The sequence below is a fragment of the Fundulus heteroclitus genome, chromosome 5 (assembly GCF_011125445.2).
Source record: "Fundulus heteroclitus isolate FHET01 chromosome 5, MU-UCD_Fhet_4.1, whole genome shotgun sequence".
Classification (NCBI taxonomy): domain Eukaryota; kingdom Metazoa; phylum Chordata; class Actinopteri; order Cyprinodontiformes; family Fundulidae; genus Fundulus; species Fundulus heteroclitus.
In genome coordinates, this window is record NC_046365.1 from 26,109,020 (window position 1) to 26,128,912 (window position 19,893).

General features: G+C 41.1%; 1 protein-coding gene across 6 annotated transcripts in view; it reads left to right on the forward strand.

The window, feature by feature from the left end:
- Window positions 1-826: 826 nt before the first annotated feature.
- LOC105929264 (dynamin-2) overlaps window positions 827-19,893 on the forward strand; it is a 31,667-nt gene continuing 12,600 nt past the window's right edge. For 2 of the 6 annotated variants that reach the window (XR_002428398.2, XM_036137302.1), the window contains exons 1-11: window positions 827-1,294; window positions 6,478-6,551; window positions 7,636-7,785; window positions 7,878-8,081; window positions 8,488-8,586; window positions 9,730-9,890; window positions 10,842-10,984; window positions 11,082-11,217; window positions 11,410-11,477; window positions 13,597-13,735; window positions 19,792-19,878. Coding sequence is in view for 5 of the 6 variants with exons in the window: in XM_036137302.1 (XP_035993195.1) it covers window positions 1,134-1,294; window positions 6,478-6,551; window positions 7,636-7,785; window positions 7,878-8,081; window positions 8,488-8,586; window positions 9,730-9,890; window positions 10,842-10,984; window positions 11,082-11,217; window positions 11,410-11,477; window positions 13,597-13,735; window positions 19,792-19,878 (1,422 nt within the window). In the remaining variant the exon portion in view is untranslated. Of the gene's footprint in view, window positions 1,295-6,477; window positions 6,552-7,635; window positions 7,786-7,877; window positions 8,082-8,487; window positions 8,587-9,729; window positions 9,891-10,841; window positions 10,985-11,081; window positions 11,218-11,409; window positions 11,478-13,596; window positions 13,736-17,485; window positions 17,625-19,791; window positions 19,879-19,893 lie in introns of all 6 variants that reach the window. The other 4 variants (XM_012866971.3, XM_012866969.3, XM_012866970.3 and 1 more) reach the window with 4 other exon arrangements.

The following is a 19,893-nucleotide window of genomic DNA, read 5'->3' on the forward strand; positions in this document are numbered from 1 at the left end:
TAGTGTAAAACAAAAACAAGGACTTTTTTTTCTTTAAACTGAGTCAATTCTGACACATTCATTTATGGACACTTTTGGACACAGGGATTCAGAGACTGTAATGGATCATGAATGGTGATGCAGTAATATCCAGTTGCATATCATCAGCATAGAAGCTGTAAATACTCCATTTGAGGTTGGTGAAATGAGTAATTGCTGAATAAAAAAGGCCTGAGAACAGAGACTTGAGAAACTCCACGTGTGATCTTTCATCATGCTCACGGCAAACATTCATAACTGAATTCCCCAAAGTCTAAAAATACATTTCAGGTATCCAAAATGAAATTTTGGCTCATTAACAGCAATATTTCTTACATCTCAAAGCTGTATTTGCTCTTCATTTGACTCTTTTAGCTTGTTGTAGCCATAATTGTATCGTTTCTGTCAAACGTTTTATATCAGCTATCTAAAAAATAAACCATATCCAGATACCTGATATCATTTTGAAAGTCTGAAAACCAATCTGGAAAAAAAGCGCAAATACTACTAACGTCAACATGGTTGCTTTGGATTTACTACTACTAATGCTTCCTACAAGTTAATAACTGGAATACTGACAGTTACCAGCAAGTCAGCAAATACTTTTTTTTTTTTTTTTACAAAAACACCAAACATGACTGAATGTTGACTTGACCTACGATAGTGGCATAACGTTTATGTTTTGTTCAAGTACAAAAAAATAACCTACAGAAACGTAAAACATTGACGTGCGTCAGTCTGCGTACGCAGTTACAGACGCGCCATCGGACCAATGAGATTGGGCGGAGTGACCGTGGAGGCGGAGCCACGACCTCCGGCGGAGGCTGGGTGTCGCCTGACCGGATGATGACAGAAGTTTTCCCGAAAGCCTGTTACTTTTTTATCATGCACTAAGCTGTTATTCCACCTGGCAGTTTTATTGAATTTAGCCTTCAGCTTTCATTTCTATTAATAATAAAAACAGAAGAGGCAAACAGAGGTAGAAAAGAAACGAGCGGCAGGCCGCTGGGGCCATCTGGAAACTTTTTTTTTTCTTCTCCCCCCTTCTTTTTTGGAAAAGCAATCCATAAGTCGAGTCTGGGATAAAGCCCCACAGGGCTCACCGAGGCGCCGCTATGGGAAACCGGGGGATGGAGGACCTCATTCCCCTCATCAACAAGCTGCAGGACGCGTTCAGCTCCATCGGCCAGAGCTGCAACTTGGACCTGCCGCAGATAGCGGTGGTCGGCGGGCAGAGCGCCGGGAAGAGCTCCGTGCTGGAGAATTTCGTTGGAAGGTTGTACAGCCTGCGTCTGCTGCTCTTCCATTTTAATTCCCAGGTTTACGGAGCTGCTGTTTGCTTTGGTCATGAACACCTTCAAGCTTTTTTGCGCTAAAAAAAAAAAAAGCGCTCATTTGGGCGCCCTAGTGCCTCTAAACTAATTATTGCCATTATTACGCTATTCACAGTCCTTTCCTACGTGGTTTACGCATAGAAACAGATGTGGAGCAGGCTACAGAGATTCTGTTAAAATATATATATTTTTAAATTGACTTTAACCTGCAGCCGTAGAAGTAAAGCAAGGTTAAATGTGACTTTTCTGAGCGCCTGATTAATCTGCTCTCAGCGAGGGCCTCCTATCAGCCAAACCCTGTCAAACATTCACAAAGCCTGCTTTATCAAAGGACTGCCTTCCCGGCTGTAATCACTAGTCCTCACGTCACATAGGTCACAGTTTCAAGTCCAGGGGTGTGGCACTAAAAGGTCAGTTTGTAGATTTGCTGAGGTCACTGGCAGATATAGCTGCTTATCATTCAGCCACACAAATAGGAACTGGGGAGTAACAGTTTTTTTTTTTTTTTTGCAGGATAAGCAGTCTTGTGTTTATTTGTGGGGCTGATAAGAGAAATCCTGACAAGAGAGCCAGAAACCAAACAGATCTTCTTCTTTTTGTGCATAAATGGTGACAGAGAAATTAGAGCAAAGGGAAGCAAGGAGAAAACACTAGCGTTGCAGCACTAATGGGATTTAATCTGCCGGAGATAGGCGCCTCGGCGTTCTGTGGCTCCTAACCTCAAGTACACTGCGGGGTCTGTGATGGTGAAAGTGGAGGAGGCGGCCACGTCTCCGTGTTTTTTCCTGTCGCCTTTTGTCTCTGAGCCCCGCGGCAGCCGCGCGGGGGGACAGTGGAGGCATTGATGGGTCTGAGCCCGGGTCGTCGGTCATGTCACCAGCTGCACTGTCATGCGTCTATGACACACTGAGTACCAGATACCCACAAAGCTGTTAGCTGTTTCCCATGTTTGGTAATCATGCGGGGACGTAATGCGGGCTTCTGAGACCGACGGCTTCGTTTCTTAGTGAGCCAACCAAGCGCGTTCCTCTTGTTTATCGTTCACAGAACCCGTGTTCTCATGTTAATGCCACAAACCACGTTGGTCTTGTTGGTATTTTGTGTTGTACACAAGTTGCCGTTTTTTTTTTCTATTTCTTTGCAACATAGCTGAGGCTCATTCAGACTTGACAAGGAGCTTCTCTGGGCATTTGGAAATCTTGCAAAAGATTCTCAGTTTGATTAAGGTCAGGACTTTGACTTGGCAATTCTATTGCTTTGGTCTATAGTTTAGTTTTGGTCGCATCCGACCGGAGCACCTTTTCCACACGTTTCCCGTGTCCCCAAAATGGCTGGTGTCCAACTGTGCATAGTCTCTCTGAAGGCCTTAATCCTGTCACTCTTCAGTAAAGGCCAGATTTATGGAGTGTGTGGCCATTAGTCAACAGGTTCCCCCACCTGAGTTGAGATCTCCGGAGCTCCTCCAGAGTAGCCATGGCCCTCATGACTGTTTCTCTGATTAATGCCCGTCCTCTCAGTTTGTACCGCGCTCGTTAGTTTTAAGGCGCTGCACTGAACATCGCTGGTGCTAGATGTTAATGCAGAGATGTGGTTTTATAACCCAACCCTGTTTTAAACTCCACACAACTTTTTACTTGCTTACTTAGGTGACGTCTGCAGGTCACACCGGATGCATTGTCATGACACCGTAGAAATGCTGACCATTACTGAGCGGGTTTTCATCAGCTGTACAATAAAGTGCAGCTTTGTGGCGGTCTGTCACATAAATTCCTAATAAAGCGCTTTGAATTTTTATGGTCGTAGGGAGACGAAATGCGCATAAGTTCAATCTGTGAAGCCACTTAACTCATATTTAACAGAAATTGATTTGTTTTTAAGATAAACGTTGGAGAATATCTCAAGGCACTAAAAATAAAACAGAGAGTTAGTTAGGGGAACTTAACTGTGTGTGACCCGTCACTATTTATTCACTTCTTGTTTAGTCTTTGGGTTCCAAAAATAATGATAAAGTTGTAAAAGGAATTTTTGGGTGATTTACTGAATTAGTGACAAAGTGATCTGGCCGATTAACGGCTCTGTTTGTATTTCTGCTACAGTGGCGTTAATGACTTAAGGAAGAGATGAGGAAACAGGATGGGAATCACAGTTGAGTAACATTCTGAATGCTCAGTCAGCAATGAACTTCAGGAACAGTGGGAACATAACGCATGTCCTCCCTGACCTTAGTGCACATATGAAGGACTTTCTCCAGTCTGCTCTGATTGCTGTCTTTGGAACAAAGCTCGGGCCTCCCTGCTGACCCGGCAGTCAGACGGACAGAAAAACAGACATATTCTCCTCGCCTGGAGAGATGTGAGGGCAGTGACCTGGAAATGATCACAACTGTATTGAGCAGAAGTTTCCATTCTGATGAGCACATGTGTAATGAGAAGAGGCAACACAGGGAGAGGATTCAGTTTAGTTTATTTAGTCAGTTTACATCAAATGTCATTTTACAGTACCTTCCTGCTGTCACGTGGTGCTGCCGTATTTCTATTAAAAGAAAAAAAGAAAGTTAGTGACAGCAGTAATTTTGCAATCTTTTTTTTTTTTTTTTTTTTCCAGAAAAGAGACACAGCTGAGCACAAAGTCACTGAGCTAGGGGTACCCTCTGTGTAAGAATCAAGAGTCTTTGTTGTCATTGTGTGTGTCATAATGAATTTTTGGTGAGACTCAGAATTCACATATAACACAGACACAAATCAAAATTATCCATGGAAAAACAAAGAACAAGCATTCATAGAGAAGACCCTCAAAAATCCCAAAACACGCTATATAAAAAAAAGCTACACTAAAAGTTAATCTGTTCAGCAGGAGAGAAAGACTTATCAGAAAGCGGAAATTACCATGCAATTATTAAAAGATAATAAGGCATATTCAGATAAAAATAAAATGTTCATGTTGAATGTATGAAACAAGGCTTCCCAAGAAGCTAAAAAGTGTGCAAATAGTCCTAAGCATCTCATGAAATTTAAATGTTCTGTTAAACAAACAAACAAACAAAAAACAGCAGTCACTACAGAATGGTGTACAATATTGTGGAATTGCATGCAAGACAAACACTTCCTGAGAAATTAAAAGTGTGCAAATAAACTTAATGAGAGGCAGTGGAATAATTCTTTATTGGATCAAAAACCTGTGGAACAAGTGGCATGTTTGTAAATGTGTAAACACAATGAAATGATTTTCAATAGGGGGCGATTGCCTTCACAGCTTTGGGAAAGAGGCTGTCTAATAGTTTTTGATCCAATGTTCCTGAACCACTTAGCTGATGGAAGTGGGACAATACTTCTGGCCCTTTTCTGGGCTCATGCAGCATAAACTGCGTCCAGATCTTGTGGACGGCATCTCACAATCCTTTGTGCTGTCCTCACCACCCGTGCTAAAGCCTTCCTCTCCTGTGCTGTGCAGCCCCCACTTACCACACTGTCACGCTAAGACACAAAATGCTTTCTATTGTGGCTATATAAAAGTTAATGAGCAGCTGAGTAGAAAGTCCAGTCCGTTTCAGTTTCCTATGGAAGAAGAGCCGTTGTTGGGCCTTCTTCACCAGGTGGGAGGTGTTCACAGTCCTGGAGAGGTTGGAGGAGAACTTTATGCTGTCCACACGCTCCACTACCTCCCCATCTGAGCAGAGAGGGGCATGTCCAGTCTTCCTGGGCCTCCTGTAGTCCACTATGACCTCCTTAGTCTTATTGGTGTTAAGGATGTGGCAATTCCTGCGTCAGACCGTGGACCTCCTCTCTGTAATGGGTCTCATCATTGTTGGATGTTGGACAAACTTCATCACTGTGTTTGGGGTGGATAGAAGATCAGTCGTGTGTGAAGAGGGCAGGACTGAGGACACAACCCTGTGGCATTCCAGTGTTGAGGATCAATGGGGCAGATGTGAGTTTCCCTTTTTCCTGATCCAGGCGCAGAGCGGTGGAGATAGTCTCAGGTTGTGGAGCTTCAGGGATGGCTGGGAGCACGGTGTTAAAGGATGAGCTGCAGTTCTCTCATTAGGCAAACTGCAGGCTGTCCAGGCCAGCAGGGATGGCGTCCTTGTGTCGTGTGTGTTTCAGGAGTATCCTCTCAAAGCCCTTCATGATGAAAGGGGTCAGAACAACAGGGCGGCAGTCATTGAGGCAGGTGATGGTTGTTGTTTTTTTGGCACAGGCACAATGGTAGTGGACTTCAGGCAAAAAGGGACATGTCAGCCTCAGAATCAAGTTTAATCACCAAGTAGGTTTGCACTTACACGGAATTTGACTTGGTGTTGATGGTGCAGACAAAAAATAAGAATACAGTAAAATAAGAAGTAAAAAAGATATAAACACGGAAGCTGTATACACTCAGCAAACTGTCCCTCAATGTAATCCAGAAGCTTGTAAGTCCTGAACGGGGGAAAGAGACAGTGTCCAGTTTCACGGGCGGCTCTTGGCCTTGTTCATAAGGCTGGTAGCAGATGGGAAAAAACTGTTCTTGTGGCGTGAGGTTGTGGTCCTGATGGACCGCAGCCTCCTGCCAGAGGGAAGTGACTGAAATAGTCTGTGACTGGGGTGCGAGGGATCAGCCACAATCTTCCCTGCACGCCTCAGAGTCCTGGAGGCGTACAGGTCCTGGAGAGATGGAAGATTGCAGCCAATCACCTTCTCTGCAGACTGGATGACACGCTGCAGTCTGCCCTTGTCCTTAGTGGTGGCACCAGCGTACCAGATGGTGATGGAGGAGGTGAGGATGGACTCAGTGATGGAGGAGTAGAATTGCACCATCATTGTCCTTGGCAGGTTGAATTTCTTCAGCTGCCGCAGGAAGTACATCCTCTGCTGGGCATTCTTGGTGAGGGAGTTGATGTTCAGCTCCCACTTTAGGTCCTGGGAGATGATATGTAGAGTTGTTGTGGAGAGCTGGGTCGTTGCTGAGCTGCTGGTCACTGTGCTTATAGTCTGTGATGATCCTGATGCCTCTCCACAGCAAACAGAAAAAAAGAGTAACTGGAAACTAAGAGCTTAGATATCTGTTCAATAGTCAGAGATCTTTCTGTAAATATCCTTCTTTAGTTTGTGTTTCCGGAAATTAACCTCTACCCATTTTTGGCTGACAGGGACTTTTTGCCCAGAGGATCTGGCATCGTTACCCGTCGTCCTCTCATCCTCCAGCTGGTTAACAATAAAGCAGGTAAAGCTCTGTGTTTGCGCAAAACGTTGGATTTACTTTAAAATGTAAAAAAATAAATAAAAATAAAACAATATATCAGAATTGGTTCATCATTTAAATTCTGAATTTATCAGAAGACCGTTTGAACACTGAATTGAACTGCATGCTTTTAAGCTGCTATCTGATAACAAGCTTAATACGTTTCTTCCTTTTCGTCTGGAGTCAACGGTGCAACGCGTGGTTCTTTTAATCAGACATATTGTTTTATTTTTCAAGTAATGGTAAAAAAAACAATGACATTTTTATATTGTTATTTTAGTAATATTCTGCTTTGTGGGCATGTTTTTATTAGATCCTAATTTGTCAAAATTTAAAAGTTAGGAATTGTTTGGTCAAAATAACTTAATTTGTTGTTAGTTGTGAGAAATAATAACATTGTTATTTTATTTGCTATATACGACTCATTTAATTGGTTTTTATTTTGATATATTTTGTATTTTACCATTTACCATATTTTGTATTTTATTCAATGTAATATTTTGTTTTCCAGAGATTGTTCAAGTACACTCTACATAATACTGATTTTATGTGTTTATTTTTATGTGGTTCTTTAATTAAATTAAAATTGAAAATTTTCAAGAGAATGCCCAATCCTTCAAGTGTATAGATGTTTTTTTTTCGTCTAACCTTAAATGATAATCTTTAACATAATTTTAAAGATTTCAACATTGACCAAAAGAATGGTGATCACTTATTACCAAAGATGTTTAGAAACAGTTTGGTAGTTTAGAAAAGAAGACGGTTTTTATCTCTTTTACTTTGTCCAAGCAAGTAATCTTTTAAAATATTAGATATTTTTATAGAGTGACCAGCTCAGGCTTTATTTTGGATTTGCAATGCACTAGGATTTTTCAGTTAAGAATGACAATAAATAAAACTTATAATCTCTTGATTTTTTTTTTATTACCTTATTTAATTTTACCTTATTTTGTCTTGGCAGAAGTGAGCGCTATTCTAAATATTTTTCTCTGTATTTTATTTCACCTTTATTTTGTGTCAGTCATAAATGCTCGCTGTTGTCCGAACACCTTCTTTCTTTATGCAGAGTATGCAGAGTTCCTCCACTGTAAGGGACGCAAGTTTGTGGATTTTGAGGAGGTCCGTATGGAGATTGAAGCAGAGACTGACCGGCTCACCGGGTCCAACAAGGGGATCTCCCCAATCCCCATCAACCTGCGTGTCTACTCCCCTAACGGTGCCACATACACAAATTAAAACGATTGCTGCGTCTGCTTAGACCCCCTGTCGGCCGATTTTAACCTTCCTTTCCTCTCTCTCTCCTCGCAGTGTTGAACCTGACCCTGATTGACCTGCCCGGGATGACCAAAGTGGCCGTGGGCGACCAGCCTCCGGACATCGAGCACCAGATCAGAGACATGCTAATGAAGTTCATCACCAAGGAGAGCTGCCTGATCCTGGCCGTCACTCCAGCCAACACAGACCTGGCAAACTCTGATGCCCTCAAGATCGCCAAGGAGGTGGACCCCCAGGGTGAGGAGGTCCTTTCAGACCGGAATCATCTTGAGATCTAACGTTAACCTGTTTTAATGCTGAACAAAATATGTAAGTTTCTTTCTCTTAACTTGCAATCAGATCCTCCCATCCTCTGTCATTCTTTGCGTCACTAATGACGCTGGATTGTGGTTTTGATTTATCACTTAAATTATTAAAAGATTTCCTGCGTACAAATAGGAAGCAATTAGAGATCCAATTAGTTTATCATCTCTATTTTTAGCCCTCTATCTTTTAAACCGGGAAGTTATCACGAACGATTTAACCGCTAATGAGTGGATCATGGCAACGCGTTGTTATATACCTGCTGATCACAGGCAGTTTTCTGTAGAAATTAGCTCTGACTGTAATTCTGAGGTCGTCATCGTAAAGATTTTGTGTTTAGGGCTGCGGACCATTGGCGTGATCACAAAGCTGGACTTGATGGACGAAGGGACGGACGCACGGGACATCCTGGAAAACAAACTGCTGCCACTCCGCAGAGGTAACGCTGCACACGTGGGATTTTTCTCAAAATCAGGACCTGATGATAAATGGTTGTTTTAAGAAACTAAATAATTAATTGAGATAAGATGATTTTACACAGTGTTATCATTCAGGATTGCTGAGAAAACTATGGGTTATAATCCATATGATGCATTATATATGTTTTCCGCTTGAACCCTCACCACCATCACTGTCATCATTTAATGGTAGAAAGAAATACATTAACTGGTTGTCCTAATAATTACAGCTTTAGTAACTTGAGATAATTATGACAAAACAAGGCTGTGGTCCCACACTCCTCAGTTATTGAGATTAAAATTGTTTCAATAATTAATCTAATTAATCTTAGTAAAGAAACTAATTCTGCAAAAATACTAATTAGAGTCAAAATTAATACAAATGGCGCCATATTCATCACCCAAGTTGGCACAGCTTTGCACAGTGACATTGCTGGCATTGAGGCATTTAGCCCCTCCCCTCTCTTCAGAGGCTCACCTGATGAATCGTGTTTAAAACCCTGCTAACATGGCAGCGACAGCAGAAGATGAACTAAAGAGGGTTGCAATTTTGGCAACCCTCTTTAGTCATACAGGCAAAAGCTAAAGCGTCGTTGGGAGGGATTTAGCATCAGTGACGGACAAGCAGGAAAAGAAAAGCAAAGAATGCCGTTTAGCAAAACTTCGACCAACAAACAGGTTTAAGGCTCAAGTTGCTAAACTCTCACGGCAGTTTATTCATCCCTATTCTCTATTTAAAACTTTATTTCAAACATTTCTTTAACACTGAAAACTCCAAAAGGAGTGTTGCTGCATTCACTTATCTGACACAGATCAGATGTTTGAATCTCTGAGACCAGCCTCCCACAGCCAATAAAATCACAAGATTCTACTCAGTTTTGAACCTTAGCAGATAAAAACAGTATGTCTTCTTTATTCCGTCATTTTATTTTATTTTATACAGACATACACACACTACCATTATTGTTGCACTCGATACATTATCACCTTTTATCTTGGGATTGTTTTTAATTGTCTATCAGTCTGGCTTGAAGCAAATCTCAGAAACGTTTGTTCTGAGCCAAGTGCATTCAGCTCTTCCACTGTCCGATCTCACTGGGTTCCTTGTTTGTATTTTTCCTCAGGGTATATCGGGGTGGTGAACCGCAGTCAGAAGGACATCGATGGAAAGAAAGATATCCGCGCGGCGTTGGCTGCTGAGAGAAAGTTCTTCCTGTCTCACCCTGCGTACAGACACATCGCGGAACGCATGGGTACCCCGCACCTGCAGAAGACCCTCAACCAGGTCAGAGCCGGCCCTGATTTAAGTCTGTGATGATGTTTGCCTTGGAAATACGGCCTGGAGACACTGTTGTTGAGTCACTGTGTCGTGAATATGAGGTTAAGGGTAGCTTTACGTTTCGTGAAGCATCTTTGCAAAGTGAGCTTAAGAGGTTCTATGGTTTCTTCTGTTTCAAGCGGGGGAAAAATGCAGTGACTAGGCTAACTATTATTAGCAACAAAACCAACCAACCATTACAATTGCAAGTAAACGGGTTATAACAGCAGGTAGCATCATGTTATAAAGGAGGTAACCATAGTAAAGTTCAAGGTTGTTGTTGACCTAAACTGATATTCCCTCTAAATAATTTCTATTTAATGGGTTTTCCTTTTTTTTTTTTTTTCTTCCATCGATAGTCGTGTGGTGCAATAGACAAAATGGGTCAATAAAAAGTTCAATAGAAGAACAGTTTTCCTTCCTTCTGCATTCTTGCCTATCATGTAGGTTAGAACCAAAGTCACTACATCCTCCCAACCAATCACAAACGCAGACAGAGGAACGCTCCGCCCCCTTCAAAGAGTTCAGAGAGCACGTGTTCTTTTTTGCTTTTGTAAAAACTTGTAGTTTTGGTAAAAGGTTGGTTGAATAAAGGGTTGAGTTTGAATTCAGTGTTTTTTCTGTTCTGTATCTAAAAATAGGTAATTATGCAACAGCATAAAATGTTCAGGGCTGGACTGAAAATATGTTTTGAATTTTTTGATAATTATCAACATCGATCAATATGATTTTGATTTTATCAAAATGCTTTATGTCTATATCGTCCAGCCCTAAAACTTGGTACTAGTAAACTTAGATGCCTGAGAATAGTTTTTATTTATTCAGCTACGTCTCCAGCTGTGACCTCCAGACTCCAGGTCACAAACTCATCGTCTGTATATGTGAAATTAACACCTTTTCCTCCCTATTCTTCTCCAGCAACTCACCAATCACATACGTGACACGTTGCCGGGGTTGCGCAGCAAGCTGCAGAGTCAGATGCTGTCGCTGGAGAAGGAAGTGGAGGAGTACAAGAACTTCCGGCCCGACGATCCGACGCGCAAGACCAAGGCCCTTCTCCAGTTCGTATAGATACATATGTGTGCTGACAGCTTCAGGTGAATAAAACGTGTTTTTACTCCATGATTAAAACTGAGAGCACAATACACGGATGTGTAGGATGGTGCAGCAGTTTGGAGTGGACTTCGAGAAGTGCATCGAAGGCTCTGGAGACCAGGTGGATACCTCCAACCTGTCCGGTGGCGCAAAGATCAACCGAATCTTTCATGAGCGCTTTCCCTTCGAGCTGGTGAAGGTAATCTGTTGCTCGTTGAGCTTTCAGAGATTTCCCCACTTTCATTGACTTGACATATTTAGAATCTATAACTGGATTTAAGGACAAAGCTTTCTGAATAAAAATCTAATTATTTTTAATCTAAGCTCAGCTTTTTCCCTATTGTCAAGTAAAACTAAAGATCTTTGACAACAAATACAACTTGCGTCTTAGATGGAGTTCGATGAGAAGGAGCTCCGGAAAGAAATCAGTTATGCCATCAAGAACATACACGGAGTCAGGCAAGTTCAACCAGCATGCCGAAAAAAAACCCCTCTACTCCACATTTCTGTTCCTGTCCCTCCGTCAGCGATTTTACGCGATTTTCCATCTTACATGATTCCTATTTTTCTCAGCTTTCCTTCCAACTTTGATCACATTTTGAAACCTCATATCCAGAAAAATGATCTTCTAATGTACAGCAAACTTAAAACTGACTGTATGCTAATTTGTTTGAGGGTTTACATAATAAACACAAGAAAAGTGTTTAACTAACTCAATTGCATTCGGCATAAAAAAAACAACTAATTGAAAACCCAAAATGTTTCCAGGACTGATTAAGTTAAACAGTCATAAAATGCTCAAATATTAAATATTGTCATATATTAAGATATTTTCTAAAACCTTTATATTACTCATTTTTCTGCTTATTTTGGTTCTAAACCTTTACGGACATGTGGACTCTTATGCAGTATGAGAGATTGTGACCCCTGAGGTAAGAGACCTCCTGCTAGGAGACATTATTTATTGGAGCTCCTTTCTTATAGTAGACAATCAGCGTTGCACAGAAAATGACTTTAGTATGTACAAAATGCACCTCCCTGTCAAAGAGACAGAGCAGCGACAGGATCAATTAACCAGCACCCTCCAGAAGAGCACTTACAACCGCAGGAAGATAAAGGTTTATTATTGTGTTTCATGTCCATGTTTGGGTGTGTTAGTTCATCTTTTCTAAATACGCTGACATTAATAAGTGAAGACAGCGATATTCATTCGTTCTTTCATGTGTTAGATAAGTGTGTAATGTTACGTCACGTAACAAAATGTTTGATAAAGTCCCGAAAGTGGGACATTTCTTCTCACTTGATATGTCAGGTTTACAAGATAAGAAATTGAGTAGATTCGTTTATTTCAAGTAATCTTGCCTTGAAATTCTAGAAGTGCACAGATAAAATAGAACTGTATAATGTTCCCTAGTGGGAAAATGAAAAACAAAAATACAACAAAACAAATAAGATGTTAAATACTCACCCGTTGTGACTCTCTATTAACACCATTAATCCGAAGGCCAAAAGGACCACAATTTAAAAAAAATAAAATCAAAAAACTAACTAATAAATAAATATAGATATTCAGTATTGCACAAAACAGTAGAGATAAAAGCATTATGTTTGTAAAACATGTATCCATGAATATCGAAATGTAAGAATATTGCAAACTAATAAGCTAAAATGTGTTAATATTTATTTATGCTTGCTAAATGGGAGAAAAAAGAGCATAATGGCAGTTAACAAAGTCTTTGAATACCGTCTCTCACCAGGTAGAAGTCCAATTGCTTCAGAGTTCAGATGTCTCTGTCTATAATTATTTTAAATGCACCATTTAACAATTAATTCATTATACAAATGTATTCATGATATGTTTTGATCCTGTATGATTATTTCATTGCCGTTCATAAAAATATTTCAAACTGTCTGGAACGTCTAGAAATTAGCTTTAGTCCTGCCGCTCCCTGCAGGCTATTGTTCTTACTGTGAGTTCCTGCTTGCATATTAAGTTTGGCTTCGGATGCTTTCAGACGCTTGTTGGTGTCATTTTAAAAATGGTTTCCCTCAGGGAATGTTTTAATTAACAAAATATGCCTCTCTCTGATTCATACAAAGTCGTCCCATTTATCTGAATTTGGTCAATATCGTTAACTTCATAAATATTCTGGTAACAGCTGCAACGCAATCAAAGCCTCAAACAGCCTTTCATGGCGCTTAATGAAGCAGGATTACAGCTTTACACAAAAAAAAACACACATGTGCGCCCTCTTCTGGACGAAAGTGGGGATCGGCCCTGAAGAACATACTCCCAAGTTGAACGCTGATGTCTTTAAATCAACAGTTTGGGATGAACACATCTGGCACGGTCCAAGTGTGCAATCAAAATTTGAACAAAAGGGAAAATTTAGAAGACACTTTTCTGGAAATGAGGTTTTCCCTCTAAATGTCTGCCTGCCACATGGCTGCCGTATCTCCAGGTCCTCCTCCTCCTCCTCCTTAGCTCCTTCACAGTGTCTGTCTGCTCATGTCTTCCCTGTCTGTGATTTTTATTTTCTGTCCTTGTGTCCATGTATCTTATCTGTATGTCCTTCAGGACAGGCCTGTTCACCCCAGACTTGGCGTTTGAAGCCATAGTGAAAAAGCAGATCATTAAACTGAAAGAGCCCTGTCTGAAATGCATCGACCTGGTCATCCAGGAGCTCATCAACACAGTCAGACAGTGCACTAATAAGGTATCGCTGCATGGCCGCCTGCCAGCCTGCCAGCCTGTCATGCCAGTGCATTATTAGTGCAGCCAGGAGCTGTTTCCACCCAATACTATTGTGTGTGTATGTGTGTTGTTGTTTTTTTTTCTTTTTTTGAATGTTGTTCTCATGGACTGAAAACACCTACTGAAAAAGGCAGCTTTAGGCCTTAAAATGTAGCCTTTCCTCTTCCAGATTTCCATTTATTTATTTGAATTTTATTTTTCATTCAATGTTTGAGCTGCTCCATAATGTTTGGTGGACTGGAGCTTTGTGGACATTCAGCTTTCTCAACTGGCCTCCTATGACCTTTGTTAGGTTAGTTTCAGTTAGGGCTGAACGATTTTGGAAAATAATCTAATTGCGATTTTTTTTTCTTAATATTGCAATTTAATGCGATTTTTTTCCAGTTTAATTTATCATGTCTTTTTAAACATATACAAACAACAAATGAATTTGTTTCTTCGCCGTGTGCAGATTAGGTGCTAAATGACCCGCAGCATCTAAACTCAGAGCAGAAATGATTGTGTTCTGCCTACAATATATTTCAACCAAAATTGCAATTTTGACTTTTCTCTGCATTAACCACAAGCAACAAAAATGGCGTCTAAATAAAGACATTTGTAAACAAGGACTATTCAAAACAAGAACTTTTAATGTTTCTATTAATCAGAATATTATTCAAGAGAACAGCTTTTAGTTGATTTGTACATCAATCCTTGTTGAACATAAAGTCCAACCAACAAGCAAGTCTATGTATTAAACTGATTGACCAGAACTTAATGCTATGTATGATTATATAAACTCTAAAACAAGTAATAAAATTAGATTATCTCACTGCTGCAACTGTCTTCCCTTCCATGTGGAGGCAAACCCACTTTAAACATTTTACCAACACCTAGTGGACGTCTCTAATTCCCTAATTGTTACATCCATCCATCCATTTTCCAAACCGCTTATTCCTCATGGGGTCGCGGGGGGTGCTGGTGCCTATCTCCAGCTTTCAATGGGCGAGAGGCGGTGTACACCCTGGACAGGTCGCCAGTCTGTTGCAGGGCAACACAGAGAGACAAACAGGACAAACAACCATTCTCACACACACTCACACCTAAGGACAATTTGGAGACCCTAATTGTTACATAGCCAAAAATTGCAGACTCTGTGATTTGGAAATTGCGTTATTTTAAATCGTGATTATATTGAAAATGCGATTAATTGTTCAGCCCTAGTTTCAGTGGACGTCTGTGTAAAAATACCCAACTTTGCAGGAGAATAAAAGACAACTTGTTTACAGTGTGGTAAATTAACTACCCCCCCCAAATAAATAAATAAATAAATAAACTGTGACCCTCACCGTCACTGGTTGCATTATACAGAACTTGCTAATGGATTTTAACCTTTCTTTAAGGTTATGCATAATGCAGTGAGTGAAAGTGACTGGGCAATCAAAATATAGAAACTACATATACTTTGCATGAGTCATTTTATAATGCAGTGACTGCATGTGACAGATGTTTGAGGAGGACTCCAACAAGTGCAGCAAAAGTATTACCTAAAGAAAAAAACACAACCCTTTAAGCATGGCTCCTCAAACTTTGTTCAGTGAAGGTCAAAGGTCTCTAACAAGGCAAGGCACGTTTATTTATAAAGCACTTTTCAGTAACAAGATGATTCAAAGCGCTGTACCTGAACAACAACAAAAAAATACAGAGTAAAGAAAATATTATAGAGGAAAGCACGTTGCATTGGAATAGTAGCAGCAGAGCAACATATAAGACAAGTTGGACTACAAGCTTCAACATTAACATTCGAAGGCAGCTCTAATGAAACAGGTTTTTAACCTTAATTTAAAGGAACTCTGGTTTTCAGCACTTTTACAGTCCTCTGGAGGCTGGTTCCAGATAAGTGGAGCATAAAAACTAAATGATGGATCTCTCTATTTGGCTCTGGGTTTGGATAGGCAGGGTAGGCTGGAGCCAGAAGACCTGAGTGGTCTGGAGGGTTGATACACTGATAACAAGTCTGTATTTAGGCAGCAGCGTTCTGGATAGACTGCAGCCGTCTGATCGACTTTTTTGGCAGATGCAACCGTGATGAGCAAATTAATTTTTATTACATTTGGCTACAACTTAGAAGTAGCTTTGGCAAGTAAGCGTAATAAGCTGTCTTAATTATTTAACTTAAATTTCACCAACATAAGACATTCAGAAATTCACCAACATTCAGGCTGCGGACGCTTTTACAAAGTATTTGGTACGTATCTGAATTAGTAGTGGAAGTGGCACAAATCAGATTTCTTTTGGGGGGACGGGGGGTGCACTGCAAAAATAGAACAAAAAATAAGAAAAATCTTCTTGAAATTAGAGTATTTTTCCTTGATTTGAGCATGTAAATAAGATTATTTGCCAATGGAATAAGATTTCTGCACTTAAAATAGGGACAATTCATCTCCATCATCTTATTTCAAGAGCTGTATATCTAATTATCTTATTTTAGGGGTAAAAATACTCATTCCATTGGCAGACGATCTTATTTACCTGCTCAAATCAAGGGCAAATACATTCATTTCAAGATAATTCTACTTATTTTTAGTTCTCTTTTTGCAGTGTGAAAAGATCGGAATTGGGTCGCATTTCCCTGCAGTGTGAACAGGCTTTGTTATCTCCCTTATTTTTGTTCCAGTTTCCCTCTTGTCAGACAGTAGGAAAAGACATGGGCGCAAGTAGTACGTGTACGACTGACTAAATGTAACATAAATAATAGAACTGCTAAAAACAGTCAAAGTATGGAGTCTTTCTCAACGTTGCGGCGAGTAGCAGCCATCATGAATGCGGACGTCTGGTTTGATCCTGTTGCCCCGACTTCTGGGGCCTTTCCATTTGGAATTTCCGACCACTAAGGACAAAATGGAGCGTCCCATTTTGACCTCAAGACAGTCCACCACCATAGTAGATAACATTTATAGCATCTTTCTTTTTTTTTTTGTATGGTCTTCATACCTGAAACTGGATTTTTCAGTAGGAGCCACAGTTCTGTTTGACCATCCAGTCCATGTATTTGCAGCCATCGGTGGATGAGGTCGGGCGTCCTGGCTGGACTGCAGTGCATTGGAATGCTGTCTGTTAGATGCTGCGTGCTTAATAAAAGCAGATGTGATGTTTCTGCGCGGGTTCATTGCAAAACAAGCTGCAGGCCTGATTTGAAACAACAGTTATCCTGCATGGCAGCAGCTCTGTTAGGTTTTGTTTATGCACAGCCATTTGGATGCTTAGGTTACCTTTGTCCTATATATTTTTAGGGGTTATTTGCTTTCTGAATGTTAAGCTCTGTTGGGAAATTTTCAAACCACTCGTCGTTTCTCTGTGTTTTCTGTCCAATGAGCCAAACTTGATCTGAACTTAATAAGGTTTTCTTGGGCAGCTGTTCTCAAGGATCACTGTATTTTTTTGTATCAATTTTTTGGTTACACTTGTAGCATCATGTCTGTTCCCCTTAAAGCAAATGTATGAACCTGCAGCTTGTTTTTGTCCTGAATATGTAGCAGAACTAACCTAGTTAATGTTTTATCTCTCTTATCATGCTTCAAAACTCTTTTCCCCCCCCCCACATTATGCCCTCCAACATTTTTTTTTTCCTTCCTGTTGTTTTCTTTCTCCCTCCTACTATGACCCATGCTGAACTCCGCCCTATTTTTTTACCTGACACTGAAACTCCAACTCCCATGATGCCTCACCACAGGACAGGTCTCTTCACCCCAGATTTGGCTTTTGAGGCCATAGTGAAAAAGCAGGTCATTAAGCTGAAAGACCCCTGTCTGAAATGCGTAGACCTCGTCGTCACCGAGCTTGTCACCCTGATCAGGAAGTGCTCGGAGAAGGTAAATGTGAACAGCAGCAGGACGCAGAGTGAGAAGCAAAGAGTGAAAGAGAAAAAAAAATCAAAACCTTAACAGACTAATCAGCCGCTGTGGGTCTTGTTTATCGGTACCTTCCTCCACCGCTTAACTCAACACTCATCCTGCTGTTTCCCTATATGTTGTAACCTGACTCTAGCCATGTGGATTTCGCTCCGCCTAGTTTCACTCACATCCATCTGGGACCTCTCCCATAGAGAGTGATTTCTCCAACCAATTTTATTGTCTAACCAATCAGGACGCAGGGCTGGAGTTTCATAGATGTGACGTAGTGGAGAAGCGACCGTGACGTGAGACTGTTTTGATTTAGACAGCAATGGCGGCTTGCAACGAGGAAGCAAGCGTTAACGTTGATGCTGCTATTTCTTCCGTGTTGTCCAATCTACCTAATATTGTTTCATTAAAAGAACATCAGAGAACGGCTCTGAAGGCATTTGTTGGTGGAAACGTTGTTTTCTCCCTTTTCCCGACCGGATTTGGCAAGTTTTGTTTTCCGGGTCGTGCCCGTGGCGCAGCGTTTAGCGCGAACCATGTTAGGAGGCCTTTAGTCCTCGACGCGGTCGGCCCGGGATCGACTCCGACCCGCGGCGCTTTGCCGCCTGTCTTCCCCCCTCTTCCTGTCAGCTCACTGTCAAAAAACGTGTGCCACTAGAGCCACAAACACATAAAAAAAAAAAAAAAAAGTTTTGTTTTTTCCTGCGTCGCTCTCATAGCGTCACGGGTTAGCTTCGGTGTGAGTGGTTGAAATAGCACGTCAATAAAGATGACAAACAAGTGGCTTATCCAATCATATGCAAGGATTTTTGATAAGGCCCAGCCTTCAAAAAAGGCTAATTCCTATGGAGAGGTCCCAGATGGATGTGAGTGGAGCTAGGCGGAGCGAAATCCATATGTCGAGAGTCAGGTTATGTTGCCCCTCACCGATAAATCAAATGAGTTAAACGAATTAAACTTTAACAAGTCTTTTTTGTTATTAAATCCCCACCCTTCACACAAATTTAGAAACCTCCCCCGCACACTCTTCAGTCTACATCTTTCTGAGCTCTCACCTTCCTCCTGATATCCTTCCTGATTTGCTTGAGACTCACGTCAGGCTGATTGTGAATCTGTTGGTGCATGCAGCTCTGTCACATTTGCCTCTGAACCGTCTATAAAAGTCTCCCCGCTCGGGGGTGTGTGTGCATATGTTCCCCACAGTGTGTTAACAGTCGGCGTGCAGCCTCAAATAACAGTGGAATGTTTCCAACTTTGTTAAATTACAAACCCAAAGCTTCAGTACACTTTTTTGGGATTTTTATGTGATAGGTCGACATAGATTAGTGCACGATTTGTGAGGGAGAAGGAAAATCCTGCTTGTTTTTTTTTTTATTATTATTGTTTTACTGGTACAAATGTAAAATGAACCTACCAATATGTAGCCATCCAGCTACCTTCACGGGTCAGTAAGGCGAGCATTAATCATAGAAGCAGGCCAGAAGGGCCATGGTACCTCTGGAGGAACTGTAGAGATCCACAGCTCGGGTGGGAGAATGTGCTGACATGTGAAAGTAGTCGTTCGCTCCACAAATGTGGCAGAAGAAAGCCATTGTTGAAGGGAGGACGTAAGAAGGTGCTCCAGGACGAGCCTCTACATTAAAGTTAAGCGGGCACCCCGTATTTAGGAAGGCTATTAATCCTCAAAGCAGCTTTCTGATTGTTTGGTTCCCGACCTTTGGAGTTCTGCTTCATGACGTCTCACCTCCTCTCTCTGTCTGTCTTTGTCAGGTTAGTGTGAATAAATTCCCAGTAGTGACACAAAATCAAGCTAGTTAGAGGGCAATCGTATAAGAAATCTAGAGATTTACCTTCTAACAGAATTAAGACTGTTAAATGTTGAAAACTGTCTCATTTTCCTTCATGATTAAGCAGTACTTTGTGTCGATCTGACACATTAAATCCCAATAAAAGACACTGAAATTCTTTGTTCTACTGTCCCAAAATGTGAAAAAGTTCAACGGATGTAATTCCCTTTTCAAGGAGCCGTAGGTGCTCCTCTCAATTTGTTAAGGGAGGGTGTGCAGCCTGTAATTACTTGCATCAGTCTGCAGCTGTTTTTTTTTTTTTTGTCTCTCCATACGCGGGGTGTTCACAGTTGGACTCGTACCCTCGACTGAGAGAAGAGACGGAGAGAATCGTCACCACTCACATCCGAGAGAGAGACAGCAAGACCAAAGATCAGGTCTATATTTTTTTT